A 23,621-nucleotide genomic window follows, 5' to 3' on the forward strand; every position below is an offset into this window, starting at 1 on the left:
CTTTTCTTCTCGGTGAATGTCACAAGGCTGGGATTCAGGGAACCGTGTGCTGTCGCCAGGTCTTACTGCTGACTTGTATTGTAACTTCTGCCAAAACCAGCTCCTGAATGTCGCTTTCTGCGTGATGGGAGAGGGACTCTGCCTTCCTGCGCTGCTAAGCTGGAGGTTAAAAAAGGTGGTGTATTTAAAAACAGCCCCCCCAGCCACCCAAACAAAAAAAGGCACCAACCCCCCCCCCCTTTTTTTTTTGTTTTTAATTTGTTATCGTTCTTTAGTTATAAAGCAAAAACCACTATAGGAACAATACAATTGTTAAATAGTTTTAACTATTAAAGTTAAATAACTGTTAAAAAGTTAAATAAGTTTATTCTTGTGGAGTCTTATGCAGCCAAGTTAATGTTGAGACTAGAACTGGAACATTTATATTCTGGTAGATTTTTACAGTGTGGAAGTTTGTAATTTTTAATGTCTAATTCGCATACGCAAGTTCTTGTACATACATAATGGCAAATGTGGAAGAGAAATAATGAAAATCTCTTCTGCAGAAGAGCATCAAGTTGTGAGCTGCTGAGCTTAATGTGTGATACAGGTATTAGACAACTGCCCATTATGTATTGAAAATCAGGAAGGGGAAATAACTACTTACAGCCACACCTGGCACCTTAAATGCATACTTTATTTTGAAATATATTGTATCCTCTCTGTCAGCTGTGCAGTGGTAACAAGGCATCCCATGCTATAGGGGACCTCTTAGGACGGAGTGTGGGAAGTTGTGTGTAATGTGGCCTGTTCGGAAAAATGCTTCCATTATCACTGCCATTCTTGGAATAAATGAATGGTGCTCAAGGTCTTTGCCTTCATTTCTAAAACCTATGAAGTATGCTGGCTGTTGGGAAGTAAAGCAGCATGGGGTATGTGGCAAATGTGGTAAAAAGCCCACTCCAAACAGCCAAGAAAGTTGGTTCACTTGTATGTTGCTTTTCCTAATGACTTTAACTGATGGGTACATCTTCTGTTTTATTCTAAGTTTAGAAAAAGTCTTTTAAAAGCCCCTTCATATAACGGCTATCTGATCTGACATTGCAGGAAGACTTTTCAAGAGCAAATACAGTCATACAGTCAGATTCATGCTAGTTGAATCTGACGTTCCTTCCCACCCACGCTTACAAGTCTCCCCAAATTATTTTATATTTCTTCTTAGACATGTACAAATTTAGAGGCTGAGTGTCCTTTGAAATTATGTTAGACTCTTTCCATGTTATGATTGTATTAAAACTAAAACAAACAAAACCCCCACAAACACGCAAATGCCCATGCCTTCCCCCCCCAAATGGCTGCCACAAAGTGAACAAAAATACTTTGGGTCATGAGCAAGCAACTGGTTTGCTGCTGTGTTACATCATTTGATGGATGCCAAAGATAGTTTGGAGAGCACTTTTCTAAGGTACACCCTGTAAAACTTTATTTAAATTACACGCTGGATTTGTTTTATAAAGTAGAGAGAATTCTGTTTCAAAAACTACGCAATTCTTGCTTGCTGCAAGAATAACTGTGTACTTCCACATTTATTAATTTTTTCAGATGTCAGAATACTGGGTTGCTACATTAGAAGTCAAAGCTATTTGGATGTACCCTTGTTCCTACAATCTGTTGTTACGTCTGTGTGCATAAAATCTCACTGTTTCAAACCCATGTACACTGTTGAATGGTGAATTTGTTTTGACTATGTTTTCATAGCTGACCTTATGTACTCATGGGTTTGAACAAGGCACATCAGGGCTAGCAGGGTAACCTGAGTTTCAGAAACTGCTCTACATAGTCCATGGATCCAAAGAAGGTGGGGGTAAATATTTCTTTTCAAAAGAAACAAAACTTTGTTTGGGAAAAAAATTCTATGAAAATTATTTTTTCATCCACAAATTCCAAATTTGACCTTACATAGTGATCACAGTTAAAATTGGGGTGGGGGTGGAATTTAAGCACATTCTTGTCACTTAAAGTAATTTCTGAAACTAGCTTGGAGGCCAATGTTTTCACCTGCACGTTTAACATTTGGAGAATTTTTTGTATCTGAGATTTGCAGCAATTATGTCAAACTGCTATGAATCTCTTTTGAAACATGGAGTCTTTATTAATAATGAAGATGCCCTCATCTGTGGACTAGCAGTTTATGTTTGCTAATTAATATTGTGTATATATGCATTATACTGCTATGCATGCTAATAGGTAGTACATTAGATCGCAGAAATTACAGGAACTAGTTATTGTTAATATTTCTGCAGATGAAATTTATTTACATTTTATAATAATCACAGGTTAGGTTAGTTAGAATCTCATATGCATATATCTTTATGTAAACCTAATTTACATTTCAAGATTAAAATGGAAGGCTAATAATAGTGTAGTAGTTCTACCTAAAATTAGCCCTTCCTATCTAGATTTGGACAGTAATTGCTTGGAATCAAAACCATAACTATTGTCTTCACGCTAACAAATTAAAATTATGAAGTGGTTGCCTGCAGTAGCAAAATACTGGATATCGTGTCCTAAAGGAGTTCTTCTAGTTGTATGCTTCTAAAGGTAGCTTAAAGTTACAGCTTGGAACTCCACTTTGTATATTTTCTATTATTGTGTTCATACTTGAGCAAGATAGTGCAAGCCATAAAAATGAAATTACTGAACTTTAATATTACATTACATTTAGAGCTTCAATCTTTCAGCTTTCCTTGGCAATTTGGAAAGATACTGGATTTTGAAAACTGGATGAAACCCCTGCGAGCATCCTACAATACTGGAAGCACACATACAAGTAAAATAGTGTGCAAGTGTCTTAGGGAGGTGGGGGTGGAAGGAAAAGGACAAACTTATTAGTGGAAAATTAAGTTTTGAAGTTATGCTGTTTAAGACTGTTAACGCTTCACTTTCTTAGATCAGCTGGAGAGGACCACTAAGGACTGATTCTGTCACCTGCTGATTTTTGACCTATAGCCTCTACGCTGTTACGTTTCATCCCAGAGACTGTGGTTTTAATACACAAGAGCACCTAATGAAAATGAGTTTGGTCTTAAGGCTTCTTTGTTCTAATCTTCTTAGATCTCTGGTGGAAGAGGAGGATCCTCATATGAAAGTATCTCTTGGTAGCAGCGATATGGGCATCTCTGCCCATCTACAGTCTTCTAAGACAGGGACCACAAGATTTTTCACCAGCAATACTCACAGTTCTGTGGTATTACAGGTAATTAAATATTCTTGTGTCAGTATTGATCTGTACTGAGAATTTTGGCTGCTCTAAACAGTGCCTCAACTTAATAGACTTTATCAGACTAATAATTCCTGAAAAGTCTCAAAACAAAATGCACATTAGTGTGCTATGCTGACAGTGCCCACAAGCAAGCGTGGCTTGTAACTTCTTACCTGCGAGTTAAAGGTTCAATTTTCAGCAACAGCTTGGGAAAAAAACCTGCCTTTTCCTTGGCTTGTATCCCTGTCCACTGCCAATTTTTAAGAGGTAATATAATTTAAACTATGAATTGACAGCTCTATCAAAGAAGCTCACTTGAATATAATCATGTAATTATGTTAGGCAAACACTTGTACCTTCTCCTGTGTGAAAGCGGCCTTAGGGATGGGAATGAGGAGAGCTCCCGGCTCCTTCACGTCCCTCGGGTGGCAGAGCCCTGCCAGGTTTGGTGCAACACCCTGTGCTGGGTCTGACTACATGGCGCTACCATACGGCAGAACCAGATAAAAGTGTTATCTAATGGATAAAAACGTTATCCTCTCTGAAGCTTTAAGAATTTAAAAGTAAAGTCATTTTATCTTCTCCTTTCTGCTGGAGCTTTGAGTCAAGCTTACAGCTTGCATAGACTGCATTGGAAAGTAGCAAGAGCTTTCTCAGGAGCGCAGGCGACTTCTGTGTGGCCTGACTCCTTGGAGAACTGCCACTCACTTTTTCAATTTGCTGCTGTGGTGGGGTGACCCTGACTGGATGCCAGGTGCCCCCCCCCAGCTGGACAGGGAGGGAAAAATACAATGAAAGGCTCGTGGGTCGAGATAAGGGCAGGAAGAGATCACTTGGTAATTACTGTCATGGGCAAAACAGCCTCCATTTGGGGAAATTAGTTTAATTTAAATAATCAAGTCAGAGTAGGGTAATGAGAAATAAAAACTAAACCTTCAAACACCTTCCCCCCACATCTCCCTACTTCCCAGGCTCAACTTCACTCCCCATTTTCCCTACCTCCTCCCTGCCAGCGGTGCAGGGGGATGGGAATGGGGGTTGGGGTCAGTTCATCCCACGCTGTCTCTGCTCCTTCCTCCTCAGGGGAGGACTCCTCACACTCCCCCCTGCTCCAACCTGGGGTCCCCCCCATGGCAGACAGTCCTCCATGAACTGCTCTAGCGTGGGTCCATCCCTCCCACGGGGTGCAGTCCCTCAGGAGCAGACGGCTCCAGCACAGGTCCATCCCTCCCATGGGGTGCAGTCCCTCAGGAGCAGATGGCTCCACCATGGGTCCATCCCTCCCATGGGGTGCAATCCCTCAGGAGGTGATGGCTCCAGCATGGGTCCATCCCTCCCATGGGGTGCAGTCCCTCAGGAGCAGACGGCTCCAGCATGGGTCCATCCCTCCCGTGGGGTGCAGTCCCTCAGGAGCAGACGGCTCCAGCATGGGTCCATCCCTCCCATGAGAGGGCTCTGTTGGAGTTGGGGGAAGCTTCTGGCAGCTGCTCACAGAAGCCACCCCCATAGCCCCCCCAGCTACCAAAACCTTGCCATGCAACCCTGATACAGCTGCCTAAATAGATTGTCTAAGTTTTGGGACAACAAATTGACTTTTTTTTAAATCCAGAGAAGCTAGTGGTTCTTTTGTTTTAGTTTCTAAGCTTGAGTGTTTGTGCACAGCGCGCTCTCACTTGAACACCAGGCAAAGCGTTCAGAGCTTATTTCCTCCTCAGTTTTATTTTCTTCAAAATTGAGCAAATAGATAACTGGTAGTTGTAAAGGCGAGTTGTTTGAATCATTGAAATAAGTTATTTCTGTGTAATCCTGTGTTTGGCTTCTGATTTATTGGAGCTAATACTAATTTTTTCATTTGCACTCTGTTCTTTTCTGTGTGACAAGTTTGAATGTTCATTTCTACTTCCCTTTGCAGTTTTAAAAATACAGCCTTGCTTTAAAATATCTTAAATTTTAAACCATGTGGGCTGATGCAAAGACTTCTCTAAGTGTTCAGTCTATAAAGACAATGTTTACTTTCTTGTTAGTGCTAGAAAAACATCAGGCATGCCCAGTTGAAGGAATTTGTTTTCTGTTTGAGCTGTTCCGCAGTGCATGTGGAGGGGAATATTCCACCCATCCTCCAGTATCCCCCCAGCTGGGCACATCTTTAGAGGGAAAACTTGCTCTAGGGTGCTGTTGTAGATGTCTGTCTTTTTTATTACTTTTAGCCATTATAAGTAAGTTGGAAAAGATCAGCTCTATAATGTGAGCTTATTTTGGAGCTTTTGCCATGTAACCTTCGGTAGAATAAATTTGATAATCATAGAACCAGGTGACAGCTTTCCTTTCAGGCCCCAGTATTTTGCAGTCTCTTAGGTTGCAAAGCACTTAAACTGATGTGGAAGAGAAATGTATCTAGAATGCATATGTGTCTGGAAAGGGTAGGTCCAAAAAAAGATATCAGTCCCTGAAACAGTCCTGGAATGCAAGCTTACAAAAGAAACTCCTTTGTGAAAATAACTTAATTACTCCAGTGTACTTTGCATTCTTCAGCCATTTCTGGAAAATGATAATTATCCTGCTTGCTTTCCAATGAAAAATTATCATTGAATAGGCTAGACATAATGGTTGTAAGATGACAAATTATTTCTTAGTGACTTTTTGGAACTACAGTACAGATGTATATAAAATGAGTATTTACATAAGGGAAATGAGATTCCTACTCCCCTCCCCAATCAAATGGATGGTTTGCATTATGCTCTTCTTGCAGGGTTTTGACCAGCTGCGAGTGGAAGGTTTGCTTTGTGATGTGACGCTTGTTCCAGGGGATGGTGACGAAGTGTTTCCTGTTCACAGAGCGATGATGGCTTCTGCAAGTGATTACTTCAAGGCTATGTTCACAGGTGCCGTTTTTGTTAAAATAATGCTCACTGCTCTCTCCAAATTGCCACTGTTTGGACACTTGGACGCATGTTCAGTGTTGCATGTGAATCAGCCCCGGACTGCAAACAACTTTACGTAGTTGTACTCTCTACTGATGCAAATGGGTTTTTACATTAAACTTTAAAATTGTATTTTAATTTTGTTTAAGTTTATGAAATGCTTTCAACCCAATCAAAATGCTCATATAAGCTTACCTACTTGTCTTTTTCAGGAGGAATGAAGGAACAGGATTTAATGTGCATTAAGCTTCATGGTGTGAACAAAATAGGCCTAAAGAAGATAATTGATTTCATTTATACTGCAAAACTTTCCCTTAACATGGACAACCTTCAGGACACTCTGGAAGCTGCCAGTTTTTTGCAGATTTTACCTGTTTTGGACTTCTGTAAAGTGTTTCTTATCTCTGGGGTAAGACTTACTACTTGTTTCACATTTACAATGATTAAGGCCTCGGTATGTGGCTTTTTTTATAAGAACAATGACGATGTAACAGTGCAAGTTAAGTCTAAAACTTGCCGTTATTCTTAATTTGGATTCACATAGAAACAAGGTTGCTTTGTAGTTTTCTTGAGATCCTTTTTTCTTCTGAGTATTATGTACAGTGTGAGTTTGATATAAATGTTATACCACATTAAAATTCTTCTAATTCCTAAGCATATTGCAGTGAAGGTAGCGGCGATGATAATCATAGTTCCCAGATTCCTTACTGCATTTCTTAGTTCATGCCCTCACACTCTGTATCCTTCCATAAGAGAGCTACTTCGTGAGTTAAACTGAAAAAAATACTAGAAAAGTGAGCTGCGGTTGCTGTCTGTGGACCTACTTTATCGAAACCCTTTTGTTTTGAGGAATGAAGCCCACAGTTGTAGCGATGATCACCAACCATTACATCATCTTTGTAAGCTAGTGAACTTGGTCACAGTCCTTTAGAATAATTTATCCTCTAAAGGGATTACTAATAGGGTTGTTACAGCAATGTCGCTTATATGAGAAAAGTAGCTACAAGGATTTTTTGTTGATTGCCATATTTTGCTAGAAGTAAAAATGGCCTTGAATGCCTACTGGGAAATATTTTTTCACAATCACCAAAACAAGTGCTTTTGTAAGCAGGGGACAGCCCCCAAAGTAGCAACCCTCTCCTCTTCTTCCAATAATGGTTAGTTAAAAGAATGATATGTACGCAGCTTGTAGCACGGTTGCTTTTGTGCAATTGGAACAAACAAAAAGTTTGCCCTGCAAAGCAGGATGCTGTAGTTCTAATGCAATGCAGTCTGCCTATGATTTAGAGTTCCCCTGCTGATTTTTATTTATTATAGAGATTAAAATCTTGGGTCCTGAACTCACCCTGGAGGGAGGAGGAACTTTGATAACAATGTTTTTTCCTCCTCCTTTTTTCCTCCTCCTTCCCTTCCTCTTTCACAGTTGGTGTCCTGTTTTGTTTTGAGGCTGTGCTTTGGAGAAGAATGCCATGCTCCCTTCAAATCAAATGTCAAACAGTTTTGCAGTTTTCTCTGTATTAAAAACAAACTTCTGTTTTTGCAAAAGCAAGAGAGCTGTTAAGGGTTCAGCTTGTTAAGTGGTAACACTTCTCTTGTAAGCCTTTTCCTGGGTTCTATCTTCACGGGTGGGAAAAGGCATGTGAGGAAAGAGGTGACATGAAAACACTCCATTTATCTGGCTCCAACCTCTTGTTAAATGCATTGGATTTATACTGCTCTGTTTAATCCTGTTGTTTATAACGCATAGGTCACATACACATGTTGGGTGGTTTTTCAGAGGTTTTCATTTTTTGAACTTCCTTTACTACTTAAATCTCGTATCAGAGGTTTCAGGGTCTCGCTGCATGACTGCACTCATTCTAGCATTACAGTCAACTTACTGCATGCATTTTGTGTGCTTCAGTTATGTTCGCTTTATTTCTGTAGTTAAAACGGTGCAGCCTCAGAATATGGGTGCAGTTATCTGTTTTCTAACTTAAACACAGCTTATAAGCAATGCCAATATATGATGCTTGAACACCTTTCCTCGTTCTTGCCCTGCTGTCTTGTATTAATAGGACTTTTTGTCCTGCCAACAACAAGGCGCACCGATGTTGTGGGGCTGCAGAACGAGAGCTGCAAGAGCTGTGCTGTCAAAGCGGTTCTGCCTAGAGAGACACTTTGGCGTTATTTCTAAGGTTTCCTGGAGGTTTTCTGATGTTAATGTTAATTGCTTATATACCTTACTAGAAATCTCACTTTACCAGTAACAGGGAAACTGGTGTGTTCTACATGAGTTATAATATTATTTGGAATTCAGCTTTCTGATGGTCAGTAATGAGAAATAAAGCAGCAGGTATTCCCATTGCTCCTCAGACTACAGGCTCAGCAATTTGACCTCCCTAATGAAGACATGTACTGGGATTTATGCAAGCAGGAGGACTCAGGCTGCTGATAACAGCAACCTGTTTCGTAAAGGAAGTGTTAGAGGCATTTAGGCTCTATAATGCTACTGTTTTCCTTTTAATTTTGGCATCTTTTGTAATTGGCCAGTTCTCTGAGAATGTTGTGATAACATTTCATTAATTTAACACTCTTAAATCCTGCGCTACCTATTTTATGTTGCACTTTTTTTTTTGCCTTCCAAAATGATGCAGTCTGCCTCTCTAGGGTTGACTCTGCTATAAATGCCAACTTGGAATAAGGTCTTGGTGTTGTTTTGAGTCAGGGATTTGGAGTGGTCTCCCTTTGATGGGAGGTGAGCCCTGGGGACACACCGTTGCCCTTTCCTCTTTCTGGTTAGGGCAGCTGCTTTTTCATCTTAAATCATGCTATTTGGAAGAATTTTTTCATTGTTTGAAGTGCTTGTTTTCTGAAGGTTCCTTCACTTAAGGTGTTGACTTAGTCACTGTTTCAGTTCAAGTAAGAAACGTCTTGTTTGATACCATGTTCTGAGGGATGAGGTTCAGAGTCAGGAAGATTTTTTGTTTTCATAATTTTATTGATTCTCTTCTCTTAAATATTTTCCTTTATATTTATGTCTAATGGGACATAATTTCATTCATTGTATAACTGTAGAGAAAGTACAAAACTAATTTTGTGCTGTTAGCCTAGTTATGTTCTCAGCATCCCTGTATAAAGAATTTTTGAATGAGCTTTCTTTGGAATTTGAACAGGAGCAAGAGTTGGTGAGCAAACTTGGTGGGTTGTGCTTTTTTTTAATTACCATATCTTAACTTTACAGAGATTATACTAGTTTTGCTCCATTCTTGAAGTAACATTTCTGTAATTTAAATGAGTTCCCTGAGCAAGTCTTGAGCTTATTTCTACTGAAATTAGCTGAGAGCAGCATCTGAGAGCTGATATAACCATTCCCAGACAAACACTTAATTGTTTTTGAATTGTCTAGGGAGTCCATTATTAAAGAGATTATAGAAGTCGGTTTATGTAAAGCAAAATGTAACTGTGTTACTTCGTAAGAGGGTATTGGAAATATTTACAAAGAAAAACATAAGCTTAAGGTAACAGCTTAATTTGTGTAAAAAAACAAAACAAAAAAACCCCCCAAAAAACCAACAAAAAACCCCAACAAACAAACAAAAAAACCCCAAATAAAAAACCCCAAACCAAAACCTTCAGAGAGTGGTGTATGTTGTAGCTGACTTGTAAGTGTTCTTTTATTTGTTCTGCATTTACAACCCTCCTGTCAAGTAGCCCATTGCTCTGATAGTTGCTCTGCAGCTGAACAGACTCCCAGAGAAACACTGGAATACTTCCTAAGAAGTTTTCAGTCTTACTTTTAGTACTCGTTTTAAATATTTATAGCTACATGATAGGACTGTAGACCTAGGACTACTCCCAGGTTCACATCTAAATGAGGCATAATGTAATTGAAATTAATAAAAATACCATGGAAATGTTTTCAGACTAGTGAGTGCTAGAGAATACACAATAATTTTTTTGCAAAAGTAGCAGCAGTGTACAAAATGGAGAAAGATGAGAATCTTAACCAAGTAAATTGCGGCACTCGGGGAAAATCCCAGTGTAATAGGGAAGGGGATATTATACTGTAATTAAAAACATTTCAAAACACTGAAAATTGTCTTGGCTTCCATGTAGCTGCGTAAGAAAATCGTATTCCTTCTATAATTCTGTGCTTTACATTTTTGTAACAACTAGCAAATTGTCAAATATTGAGGTCTCTATTTGGAAGTCTGTCTTGTCACAAGAACTTGGTTAACTGAAGATGGAGCAAGATGGTCTCAGTTTTGTGGGAGTGTGGGGTCTTAATGCTGGGGCCGGCTCTGCCAGCCACCAGAAATCCACCTTTTCTAACAAGGGGGTACGATTAATTCTGTTTTCAGAGCTGGTCAAATTTCTGTGCTCTTATTTCTGGATTTCTGCATATGGGAACCCACAGAAAAATTGAGGATTTCAAGGGAATGTGTGCTCTTTTAAACTTAGACCCCTTGGAACACCACGTTAAGTACTTCAGTGTCTAACAGGCATTGAAACAGTTAGACGCGTAAATATTTTCTGGTAATGGGCTTGAGGACTCGGTTTTCTGTGCATGTTGTTTTTCCTGAGTCGTTCTCCAGGTTTCTTACACTTGCAATCATTTTGTTCTGTGTCCAGTTTTGTAGTATTTTATAGTCAGTTAAGTTTTATACAAGATCTTGGGTGATTGCTTCAAAATTTCAAAGAATTAAATCAACTGCTTTCTCGAGAAGGTACTGTGGCTTTTGCTGTAATAACGTGCTGTGCTTGACCTTTATTTTTTTTTAAAAGCTTTTTAGTATTTTCCTGGAACTTTTACTACTGCTTTGTAATGAGCAATTACAATGACTAATGTGAATGAGCAGTTCTGCGCATTAGTCAAAGCACAAGTAAAATAGTGTTTATCTAAAATTCTTGACTTCTTATGAAGTTGTTTAGCTGTTTGTCCAGTTATGGCTTTTCTCTGGTTCTGATTGAGTATCTTTACTAGTTGCTGGATTCACTGCACAGTCTTCTGTTTTTGTCTAATATTTCCATTCCTCCCATTCACTTCAGTGGGATTGCCAGAAGTAGCAGTTCCTTCTGTTGATGAGCTCCTGATTGACTGACTTCCATAGAAAACGGTTTCCACACCTCTCATAAGTACCGTAGCATAAGTAAAACTGTTTTTTTTAATCAACACTTGAGTAACTTAAGTACTTAAGTGTTTAAATAGCATTGTTGTACTTTAATGCCATCCAATTTTGAATATTTAAGTAGAAGTAATTATTGCATTTCATTCTGTTGGAGGATTATTTTTTTGGCTCAGGACTTAGGGATCTCTAGGGTATGTATTTTTATGACTGTGAAATCTCTGCAATATAATTTAGCCTGGTACATTGATTGTTATCTTAGAGCACAGTAAAATTGGTAATAGTACTCTTGGCAAGGAGAGTAACCTTTAAGAAAGTATTTAATGTGGTACCCTGATTTGAGGTGAATGGTGGAATTTGTTAGTAAGCCAAGCAAAGTGCACAATTTCATAAGCATAATGTGATGTACTTGCAATCATAGTTTGAAATAAAACCCTGAGTGCACTACAATTCCAGCGGACTAATTAAAGCGATATAAGGTAAATTTTCTGAGAATTAGGGGGTGACTGGAAACTGTTGATGTCATGTACATCAGTCATTAACGGTGTGTAAAGTGTCAATAAATTTCTCAAATGTAAGTATTCCAGGGATATATTCCATTGCATAGATTTACAGTGTAACATAGTTATGATAATACATCAACTGGATGCATGCTGGGTGCTTGATAACTGCTGTGCATTCTGCAATAGGTCTTAAATACTCCATTGCAGCCTGAACACCATGTGCCAATGGTACGTAGTCTGTACCTTTTCTGCTTTGATCCTTTGACTTCAAGCATGCCTAATCTGTATGCAATACCTTTCTGTATGCTTACCTTGATATGGGGAAATTGCTGCATCTCCGTAGTTTGATGCCAGTGAATGTATTCCAAAGTAATTTTTAAATACAGTAACTGTATAGCAAGAGTTAAGATTTGTGACATACAAAAGTCAGCTGTTTAAGGGGTGGTTTTTCCATTGCTTTATTTTTATTATACAGCTTGAAAGAAATTTTGGAAGTAAGAATGCCCTGTTTCATTTACTTAATTTAAGGTATGCTGCTACTTCTGTTATGCAATTAATTTATGTAAACTAAAAATCCTAAAAGGAAATGGACAGAAATTAATTTGATACTGACTCTCAAAAACAGTCAAAGGAGGAAAAAAAAAGTTTCTTAAGTATCAGAGAATGTTTTGTAGGTCATGGCTAGCTGATGTGATTAAATTTTGATATCATCAGTGTGGTCTGTCTTGTAAAACAAAAATAATTTCCATGTATGCTTGGATATTTTTGTAATAGAACTGACAGGCTGCCCCACGTTCATTTTATAAGTAGGACCTGATTATAGGATTAGTGTTCCTGGAGCTGAAGAGTAAGATATAGAACCTTTGACTGAAGAAAGATGTTTCAGGATGTGTGAAGGAAGACTTTTGATGACTGCAGATCTTAACTCTAGGGCACGTTAGATCAGTTTCTAGTGAATTCAAACAATCTCCTATTCCCATACTCATTAGACTTTTGAATTTTCTAGTATTAAAGGGCAATGATCAGATTGAGTTATAATCTGATTACAGGTTAAAATGTAGTAACCACTGTCATGACTAGAAAGTCATTTGAAGGTTTTTGAATTCTTAGACTGCAATCAGGTCATAGTCCTCAATCTTTATAATCTTTTTAAATATTACCATGAGATTTGGGAGTTTAAATTCTTTTGGCATTACAAATGTAATGAGAATCACAAAGCTGTGGAAATTGTCGACATTGAGTAGGACTGGCGTGTACAGAGACTAGAAAGCATGTGTAAATGAAGCTTGGGCTGGAATAAGGATTGAATGCAAAAAAGCTGCAATTCTCAGCAAGAAGCGTCTGAAAATTGACTCGCTTTGCATATGTACTGTAGAGCTTGCTGGAAAGAATTGGCTGGGTTCACTGGAGACCCCGCTTTAAGTTATGTCCTGTCCTTCCCATCTTTCTTCCTCTCTCTGCCTTGGATCCCAAGTGACCTTAGAAATTTGGGGGCAAAAGATGTAAGCAAGGTAGATGCAGCAACAGTGTAAAAGATGTGATTACCAAGATATGGTTACTCAAGTATTGAATGAAATTAGGGTATGATCCATACTGCAAAAGCATTTAATGTGCTGGGCATTTCTAGGGGAAATACTCCTAGATGTATTTTTTTTTTTTAAGAGTGTGTGTATATATATATATATATACACAAAAAAAAAATCACCACCTTTGTCTTATTTTTGACAATGACATATATTTAATTTGGAAAATACTCCGTAAGAGGACCACCTTGATTTACTAAAGATGCAATTTTTTTAATTTCTAAGGAATGTATTCATGGGATTGAGTGCTGTAAATAAGTTGTCTCAAATACATGGCATTGGCAAGGTAGCTGTGCCTTTCTCTTGGGCTGCATTATGACAATACAATTTTAGTAAGGTTAGACAATGTCTAATGGCGAGACCTACTTTTGCATTATTCTCTGTAACCTTGGGCTGATCACCTCTCCCCTAACTGTATTTTCTACATTTCTTTCTTACAAAGATGTTTCAGAGCTTTTCAGAGATGAAGTGCTGTGTAATTGCTATGTATCATCATTGTATAATGTATTTGACATAATTAATGTATGCCATCTGTTTGTTACTTGTCTCATTTCTTTCTTCAAAATAAGGAATACATTGCGTCTCCCCTTGCAGTCATGAATATATACATCATATTGAATATTTATTTGCTCATGTGTAAATCACCTTGAGCATTGCAGAATGATGAAATATTGCTGGTTCTATAGTATTCATTAAATTCTACATTATCATTTAGACTCCAAATTAAGAAAGTGTTTTGATTCCTCTTTCTGTTTACTTAATAGGTTTCACTGGAAAACTGTGTTGAGGTTGGGCGAATTGCCAACACATACAATCTCACAGAAGTGGATAAATATGTTAATAATTTCATCCTGAAGAACTTCCCTGCATTATTAAGTACTGGTGAATTTGTGAAACTCCCCTTTGAACGTCTTGCCTTTGTGCTTTCAAGTAATAGCCTTAAGCACTGCACTGAACTTGAACTCTTCAAGGCGGCTTGTCGCTGGCTACGGTATGAGGAGCCTCGGATGGAGTTCGCTGCAAAGCTAATGAAGAACATCAGGTTTCCACTGATGACGCCCCAGGATCTTATTAACTATGTTCAAACAGTGGACTTCATGAGAACTGACAATACCTGTGTAAACTTGCTTTTGGAAGCTAGCAATTACCAAATGATGCCATACATGCAACCGGTTATGCAGTCGGAGAGAACTGCCATTCGGTCGGACAGTACTCACTTGGTGACGTTGGGGGGAGTGCTGAGGCAGCAACTGGTTGTCAGCAAGGAGTTACGGATGTATGACGAAAAGGCCCACGAATGGAAATCCTTAGCTCCCATGGATGCACCAAGGTACCAGCATGGCATCGCCGTGATCGGAAATTTTCTTTACGTAGTTGGGGGCCAGAGCAATTACGACACGAAAGGAAAGACAGCGGTTGACACGGTCTTTAGGTTTGATCCTCGCTACAACAAGTGGATGCAAGTCGCATCTTTAAATGAGAAGCGCACCTTCTTCCACCTAAGTGCCCTCAAAGGACATTTGTATGCAGTCGGTGGTCGAAATGCAGCGGGTGAGCTAGGTGAGTGCTTCTCCTGAAGCATGGCTTCTTGCCTTGCTTCTTAGGCCTTGAAATACTGGGCAGCCCTATGAATGGGTGGAGAGGAAACAAGTTGAAGTTGTTGGCATGCAGCTTCTTTCTGGAAATACTCCAAATGCATAGAGAAATTTGTCTGGACACTATTAGTAGTTAATTTTAGAAGGGCTTCCACAAAAAAATTTCCAAATATGTGTACCTTATGTATTGATGCATAATATGCAATGTCTTCACCTTTATCATCAAACATGGAGTGTGTGTCTACCTACATAAGCATGCATGTGTGTATACATAGAAATGCAACCATATACAAAAAAAATTATTACTTAAGCTGAGAAACCAAACACACTCTTTTCACTCTTAAAGGACACATGACTTTCTAACTGAAACTTACTGTTGAGTCAGTGTTGCATTTTAAAAGATGCAAATTGTCTGGAATAGTCATTTTGAAATGCTAGGGGTTTGTGTGTGTATATTGTTTGGTTTTTTTTTAAAGGTGGGCTGATGACTGAGTGATTTGTTTCACAGATCAGTGAGATTCAGATCTCCTGACATTCTGGACTTTTTAATTACCAGAAGTGTTATATTTTGCCTGTGATCTTGTGACTATGCAGTTAACTTATTTATACAAGTGACCCTGTCCCACTGCCTCTTTTTTTTTCCCTCCTTGCAAATGACGATTCACTTTACTTGCCCAAAAAAAGAAAAAGAAAATCAATGTCAGGGAAATAAGATGGTTGGGAACAAAGAATAAATACATGGTAATTTTTAATTTAACAAAATTCTATAGATGATGGCCTGTATTAATCCACTGCATTTTCCAAAGTCATAGTGGTCAAAGCCATTTGCAGTCAAGTCTGGGAGTGTACACTCTGTACATTTGTCTGTGCTTTAAAATTGAAATGTTACACTGATTATGCTTGGAATTTTAGCATAATATTATATCTAAATCAGATGTAACATTTCATTATTTTGTTTGCTGCTATCAGCCCAATACTTAACGGTGTCTTGTTGAGTCTTTGTGGCAATACCTCTTGCTCCTGAGATTTGCTTTTTAGAAATGCACTGATATCTTTGAGTCCAGTGAGAAACATGTTTAACTGAAACAATACAAAACCTAATTTATGCTGCAGCACCTGTGATCATTTTTTTTTTTTAATTAATGCATCTCAGTCATTCACGTATACACTTTGTTTAATGATCAAGTCACAGACTTTCTTAGGAAGCACATAGTGCATTGCTTCCACTACACAAAACTGGGCTGGTTTTGCTGGAAGTTTAAAATCCATACTACTGTTTGATGAGATGTTAGGGGAGACCTTATAGCCCTCTACAACTGCCTGACAGGAGGGGGGAGTGTGGAGGGGGTTGGTCTCTTCTCCCAGGTAATGGGTGATAGGATGAGGGGAAATGGCCTCAGGTTGTACCAGGGGAAGTTTAGATTGGATATTAGGAAAAATTTCTTCACTGAAAGGGTTGCCAAGCACTGGGATGGGCTGCCCAGGAAAGTGGTCGAGTCCCCATCCCTGGAGGTATTTAAAAGCCAGGTAGATGAGGTGCTTAGGGACATGGCTTAGTGGTGGGATGGCAGGGTTAGGTTAAGGGTTGGACTTGATGATCTTAAAGGTCTTTTCCAACCTAAACAATTCTATGATTCTATGAAATGAGACGTTTAAAAATGCCTCGTTTCCAAAAAACATGGGAAACTGTTTTGCAATAGCTTGTTTTCCCTAGACAGCCATTTTCTGATGCAGATCCCGAGGTTTTCAGAGTTTTTCTTACATGTCACTTTATCTACCTGAAAATACATTCTAAAAGCAAGCTTAATACCCTGTAAAAGACCAAATGTACAAACTAACGTGTATTGATCTTTATCTTGAGTATCAGAAAACCTGACCTTCATTGAGCTATTTTCTAATGGTATGAATTAATAGCAGATAATCAGATTGCTGTCCTTGTGTACTGTACAGTCTGAACAGAGTAGGGTTATAAGAATGTCAGTGAAAAAATTGCAAGTCCAACAAAATCAATATGAAATAATATTGTCGCTAAGCCAGTGCAATCTGTGTGTACAGCAGGCTAAATTTAAGCTCAGTGTTTTTCTTAAATTAGATCAAGCAGTATTGTTCTGCTGACCTCGAGTCTTCTGCAGCTTTAATTAACATACAAAATCTATCACCTGTCTAAAATTCTTCTGTAAAGATATCATTAAAATGCTGCAGCGATTTCCACACAGGCCTGAAAAATGTCATTGGATCATTCTACAGGAAGAGCACTCTATAAATGCTAAATATTTTATCTGTCTGATGCTTTGATTTGGGGCTTCAGTTTCTTTTCTTGTTAATTGTGAGGCAAGTCACTTTTCATTTTCATGTTTCTTTCATAAACCCTGACAGCTGAAAGATGAAATCCAGCTTAAACTTCCCTTTCTCTTCGGATGAGAGAGACTCTCAAGCTTTTCATAGAAGAGAAGGTCAAATGTGTGTTGGACAGGTATTAAAGAAGTTGCCCTTGGGTTCAAACTAATTTCAATCTGTTGTTAGAGAAGAAAAATTCCCAAAACCTGAATTCAGCTTTCCGGAAGATCAGCTCTTATGGAAAAGGGCCAAGGGTTTAAAGTTACTAAAATGAATTTTTTTTTTTTTTTTTCTCCTGACGTTCACTGGAATAAAAATTATACTTTTTTGAGGCTCTCTGTCAAGCCTTCCCAGAACAGTTTTCAAATGTTTAATCTTCTGAGAACTTTGTAAATACCACTTTCTACCTCAGTATCGTATGCTTTAGCAGTAATAAACAGCTACTGTTTTAACAGTGCATGCCACTGCAAAAAGTTTGGTTCATTGGTAATGACAGATGAATCTGTATGTATGTGGTACATGCATTGGAATATATGGCAAACGTATCTTTGAAACATACTGAATTATGAAATTATAATTCAGGTTTTTCAACCCTGTGACAATTTAGGGCTGTACAAAAGTATGAACCACTCCTAGAAGGATTGTGCATAACGCTGGTTGGTTCCTTTTAAATGTCAAAGCAGGCACCTACCAAAGATATTCCCAGAAGGCAGGGAGAACAGCGCTCTGGCACGAGGAGACCAGCCTGGAGAAGTCAGTTATACAAAAGGCAAGACTTTTTGGAAAAGGAGACGAAGGGAAAACCAGGTGTGGTTCACAGAGATACTCATGGAGCAGAGCTCATCGGCAATTTCCAGTGGTGCTGTTGTGCAGAGCACTGGATACTGTTTTCTCTTCTCAGACAAGTAGATTTTCGTAGCTCTTTTTTTGAAAGAGTTCAGTTGTGGTGCTTGATTATGATGGTAGAAGCTGTGCCTTTAAGTATTAGAAAACTTGTGCAGTCAGGTACTTTCCAGATACTTCAGGCTCTGCTGTTAATAGGCTTGAGTGGAGTTTTTTATATATGGGCTTTTCCTAAGCACTTTAGGATATGTTGGGTTGTGAATAAACCACAGATTCATTGATACCTTCATCATTGTGCTGCAATAAAGGCAGAAAGAGAAGACTTCTAGTCCAGGGCAGGACAGTGGTGGTGTTCTGACCCCGTGCCCAACAAATGGGAAGGCATTTATTTTCCATGTGCCCTCTGTGTGATGCTTAACCCTCAATTCAAACAACTTCTCGTTTATGTAAAAACTTCTCCTGTGAGTCTATATAATATATATATTTTAAATATTGCTGGATAAGAAGAAAAACATGTGTCATTACCCAGCTGGGCTGTTTGCTGTCTTTGTCGTACTGTGCATATCAAACCTAAGTGAGAACTGGAGGACCTCTTGCATAGGAGCTTATGAGTGCACCCTCAGTAAGTTTGCAGATGACACCAAATTGGGCAGGAGTGTGGATCTGCATGACGGGAGGAAGGCTCTGCAGAGGGATCTGGACAGGCTGGATCCATGGGCTGAGGCCAACTGTATGAGGTTCAACAAGGCCAAGTGCCGGGTCCTGCACTTGGTCACAGGACTTGCCGGGTCACAACCACCCCATGCAATGCTACAGGCTTGGGGAAGAGTGGCTGGAGACCTGCCTGGAGGAAAAGTGGGGGGAGGGCTGTAGGTCAACAGCTGGCTGAGTATGAGCCAAGAGTGTGTCCAGGTGGCCAAGAGGGCCAACAGCATCCAATATTCCTATCAGGAATAGTGTGGCCAGCAGGAGTAGGGCAGTGATCGTGCCCCTGTACTTGGCACTTGGTGAGGCAGTGTTCAGTTTTGGGCCCCTCACTCCAAGAAGGACATTGAGGGGCTGGAGCATGTCCAGAGAAGGGCAACCAAGCTGGTGAGGGGTCTGGAGCCCAAGGCTGATGGGGAGCGGCTGAGGGACCTGGGGGTGTTCAGCCTGGAGAAGAGGAGGCTGAGGGGAGACCTTATCGCTCCCTACAACTGCCTGACAGGAGGGGGGAGTGAGGTGGGGGTTGGTCTCTGCTCCCAAGTAACAGGTGATAGGACGAGGGGAAATGGCCTCAAGTTGCGCTAGGGCAGGTTTAGGTTGGACATTAGGAACAATTTCTTCACCGAAAGGGTTGTTAAGCATTGGAGCGAGCTGCCCAGGGAAGTGGTAGAGTCCCCATCCCTGGAGGTATTTAAAAGCCAGGTAGATGAGGTGCTTAGGGACATGGCTTAGTGGTGGGATGGCAGGGTTAGGTTAAGGGTTGGACTTGATGATCTTAAAGGTCTTTTCCAGCCTAAACAATTCTGTGATTATTCTGAAGTGGCTTCTTGCTATGCTAGGGACAAAATTACTCAGACTCTGTTTAGTTTAACCAAGTCAGCTTTGAGTTCTACAGAAGCAAGCTGTATTATAGAAATAATATAGCAAAATGAAGATCCTGGGTTTTGGGACACCACACACAGTTGCTAAGTGCTGCTGTAATAAACCTCCAGACCCATCAGAAGTTACTGACAGAGAAGTGGTAAATATCTGTATACTCCTCAAACAGTCGCAGATGGCACTATAAAATGAGTGCAGACTGAGCATCCCTTGGGACTGCCAAAGCTTTGTGTCTTTTCGAGATCGCTTAATTCTATTAAAATGAGGCCTGTCTTTCCTGGATTATGGTAATGAACAGATCAGAAGTTCCACTGTTAAACATAAATAAAGCCTGATTTGAATCATTCATGCTGTTGGGAGAATGAATCCATCAGTCTCATGCAACGTAGAATATATACTTCAGCTTAGTAAAAGCAGTTCTTTTGAGTGTTTTGTGAACAATGCTCTGTCTGGAGATGATGTATAAAATATCCTGATGCGTCTTTTAAATTAACAGGCACCTTTAATAGCTGAAAATTTTTATATTTTTTTTTTTTCCTTTCCAGTGCAAAGGGAGATCTTGTTGAGAGAGAAGTGGAATGACCTTGCAAGGAAACAGGGGACCAACTGTGCAGAACAACCAAACAGAACAGTAGGGTGGTTTTCAGCTGGGAAATAATTAGCTTTAGTTTAGAGCACAGTAGATTTGAGATTTGAGTTGGAATGATTTGTCTGAAATACTGTCAAACAGTACTTCAGTGCCAGTGGTGATGTTTGAGAGAATTTTGAAGCCACATCAGTAAGTGAGGGATCTTGGGATCAACAGCGTCCTTCCTCAGATAACTCGTGTCTTTACAATGTGGCGATAGTGATGGCAGTGACGTACCCCAATTTCTGCGTGTTTTATCATCTCTTGCTAAAGTGATCTTTTGGCTATGGTTTCTCTCTCAAATGCAATCCATAGTGCAGAGTGAGATAAACAGTTACCCAGCGCTGGATGCCGTGTCGATCGGGTTGCCACTGGCTTTGCGATTGTTCTGTGCATACCCTGCTCTTCCTGTCCTTAGAGTGTATCAGAAATTTAAGTTCCTCATCTCAGCAGGGTGGAAGCACTATGGGAAAGAGGATGCCTTTTGTGAAAGCAAGTGGAATGATGATTATGGCGCAGCATAGCAGCGAACAGCAGGTCGGAAGGGTCTGCTGTCAGGGTAGAACTGGGACAGCTATAATTACTTGCACGTCAAGTCTGTTTTTCTCTGTTCTTGAAATTTCTGCACATCTTTGTTTTCTTCTCATTGCTAAATAGAGCGTAGTAGAAAGAAGCTTTCCTTTTTAGAAAAGAATATCGGAATGGATGAATACATTTGTACAGGAAGGAACATGGGTTTATTTGGGGTTTGGAGAAAGACTGCATGTGGTGTCAGGATGGCAGTACACAAAAATGCAACTCAGATTTAATTTTAGGTGTAATTTGTGGAATCAGTTCTTGGTGCCTATACCTCTATTTGGGCAAGAGGCTGCCTCCAGCATTCACTGGCTTTATGGCTGTGTAAGTCTGTGATGGATATAGAATCTGCAGGATATCAAATGGGAAAAATACTAACATTTAAGAAGAGATTTTTGACTTAATTAAAAAATAATTAAGCCTGACTTTAAAAATTTTCATTGTAGAAGAATGCTTGAATGCCTTCTTGTACCTTTCCTTATGCAGACTTTTATCTAGCTGTATGTGTGTGTCAAGTGAAAGGCAGCGTGAGGCTCATTTCATAGAAACATAGAATCGTTTAGGTTGGAAAAGACCTTTAAGATCATCAAGTCCAACCGTTACCCTAACCCTGCCATTATTTCAAATGGCTGAGGTAGGAAATGTGGTAACGAGAAGGCTAGGCTGCAGGAAAAGTGTTTAGTGAAGGACTGATCTCTTAGAGTAAACTTGGGACCTTGCCCATATTGGGCAGGTTTTTTTAAATCACAGATTTGGCATGCCAACAGGAGTGCATAGACACACTTCAGTTACTTTGCATATTTTAAAAAATTTTTGTCCATCTTACAAAGCCCTGAGATGGCTGGCATAACTGGGATTCCATGTGCAAGGGTGCTCTTACAAAACCAGAAGCATTTCAGGCTTTCATTACTATTTTTAAATGGTTTCAAGAATATGAAATTAATCATTTCATACCTGTGAATCAAGGTATATAATTTGTTTTGAAAGAAACAGGAATTTAGTGTGTTTTGCCTTATATCATAAACTTAATGTTCTGGACCAGCACTTTTCTGTATTTCTTAAATTTAAATCTCAGCTCCTGGTTGGGGAAAAGCTGAAAGAAATCCAGGGTGCTGTAACAATTTAGCAATTCTTGTGTGCAATATATTCTTTTTATTTTGTATTTTTTTTTATTTTTAACCTTAGATGATGCTGAACTGGTTGTCAAACAGTATTCCTGACACTGGAACTCAAAGCTTCTATTCTGAGCCTGTCTACTTGAGATGCTAATTGCATGGAATTACAAAATATCATCCTGTTTTGCAACAATAAGGAGATTGTGTTTTACAGCAGCTAAAAGATAATTCAAAAGGTCACTGTAGTGTGCTCTTTGCTAAATTTTTCCATGACTAGGGATTTTTTGGTGGTAGTCTGAGACCATAGCTATACCTTACTCTTCCAAAATGCTCCAAAGGTGTTTTTTTTTAAAAGATAAATTAGGAGTTAGGGTGAGGTACCTTACAGTCGCTGTATGAGTGTTACTGATTGATGTACTTTACTGGCCTGGCCAGTACTGCTAATTCTGCAGGTTTTTACTAACACTAATTAGTTTCTGTCTTTCAAACAGCAAGTTTCTCGGCTTCTGAATTTTTTTCTCTTAGTTGATGTGTAATACTGGACTGCAAGTCACCATAGAGCTGGCTCAGATTTTCTACCCTTGGTTGAAGAAAAAGCTTGTTCTACAGCAAGTAAAATGCCAGTTTCAAAGACAGATTCAATCTTGTACACATAGTTCATAAACATCTCTTCAGAGGTTAAGCATCGTATAACAAGCATTAGAATCTGATTCTTAATTGTTTAAAATGAGATTTAATTTGTCTTTAAGGTAACACAATTATTGATAATTGCTTTGTGCATTGTAAGGTCACTATATTACAGGGTTTTTCAGGATCTCTTGCCCCCCTGCCAATCTCTACAGCTTGCTCAGATCCGTTATTAAATCTGTTTCCTATTTATATTCTCTGTGCTTATTGCATAGCCCTTTTCCTGCAAGCCCACATCTCTTCCATCCCACTTTGAAGAGAGGTTTCCTTCTTGAAAGTGCTTTCTGCAAGGACATCTGGGCTCTGAGTTTCTTTTTAACGTTAGTACTAACCTCTGCATTTTCTGATTTGATAAATCCCTTGATCATTTTAACATTCCAGTTCACAAAGAAAACTGCACCAATGGACCTGGGTATCGACACAGGCGCTGCTTCTCTCCATTCGACATTCAGTGATGCTTAATCTTGTGGGTTTTTTAAAGCTTGGCTTTTGTAAACTGTTTGTATTAGTGACTTGCATGTGCTGTGCTGTATGTCACTGTGCAAGTACTTAATAAAACATTGCAAGACAATAGAAGTTAGTCAACAGTTGCTGCCCCCTTTTGAGGGCACAGGACCATTTCAGTGCAAAATGTCAAGAAGGAAATCTAGCCTGATTTCCTGCATGGGTGGGATGTTGCTGAAGACATGGGTCTGTTCTCGTTGCCAGATGTATTGATCCTCTGAGATAGGTTTTAAGTTTATTCCCTATCTCTCTACAGCAGACGCTGAAGAGAGTTGTACAAGAGGAGAGGGTAGAAGAGTGGAATTCACCCAGCTTCGTTGCCGTTTTCTCTGATGTGGCACGGCTGTACCTCCGGCAGGGTTCATGAGCCGGGGCAGGTTGTGTGTCAAGCAGGAA

At 39.4% G+C, this 23,621-nt stretch overlaps 1 protein-coding gene across 6 annotated transcripts in view; it reads left to right on the top strand.

The window, feature by feature from the left end:
• Nucleotides 1-23,621, top strand: part of KLHL13 (kelch like family member 13) — an 80,475-nt gene that overhangs the window by 53,103 nt on the left and 3,751 nt on the right. For all 6 annotated transcript variants that reach the window (XM_035892180.1, XM_035892178.1, XM_035892181.1 and 3 more), the window contains 4 exons: nucleotides 3,094-3,235; nucleotides 5,991-6,123; nucleotides 6,375-6,571; nucleotides 14,121-14,916. In XM_035892180.1, coding sequence (XP_035748073.1) covers nucleotides 3,094-3,235; nucleotides 5,991-6,123; nucleotides 6,375-6,571; nucleotides 14,121-14,916 — 1,268 coding nt within the window. The remainder of the gene's footprint in view (nucleotides 1-3,093; nucleotides 3,236-5,990; nucleotides 6,124-6,374; nucleotides 6,572-14,120; nucleotides 14,917-23,621) is intronic.

This window comes from Egretta garzetta, unplaced genomic scaffold (assembly GCF_000687185.1).
Source record: "Egretta garzetta isolate BGI_Z169 unplaced genomic scaffold, ASM68718v1 scaffold404, whole genome shotgun sequence".
Lineage (NCBI taxonomy): Eukaryota > Metazoa > Chordata > Aves > Pelecaniformes > Ardeidae > Egretta > Egretta garzetta.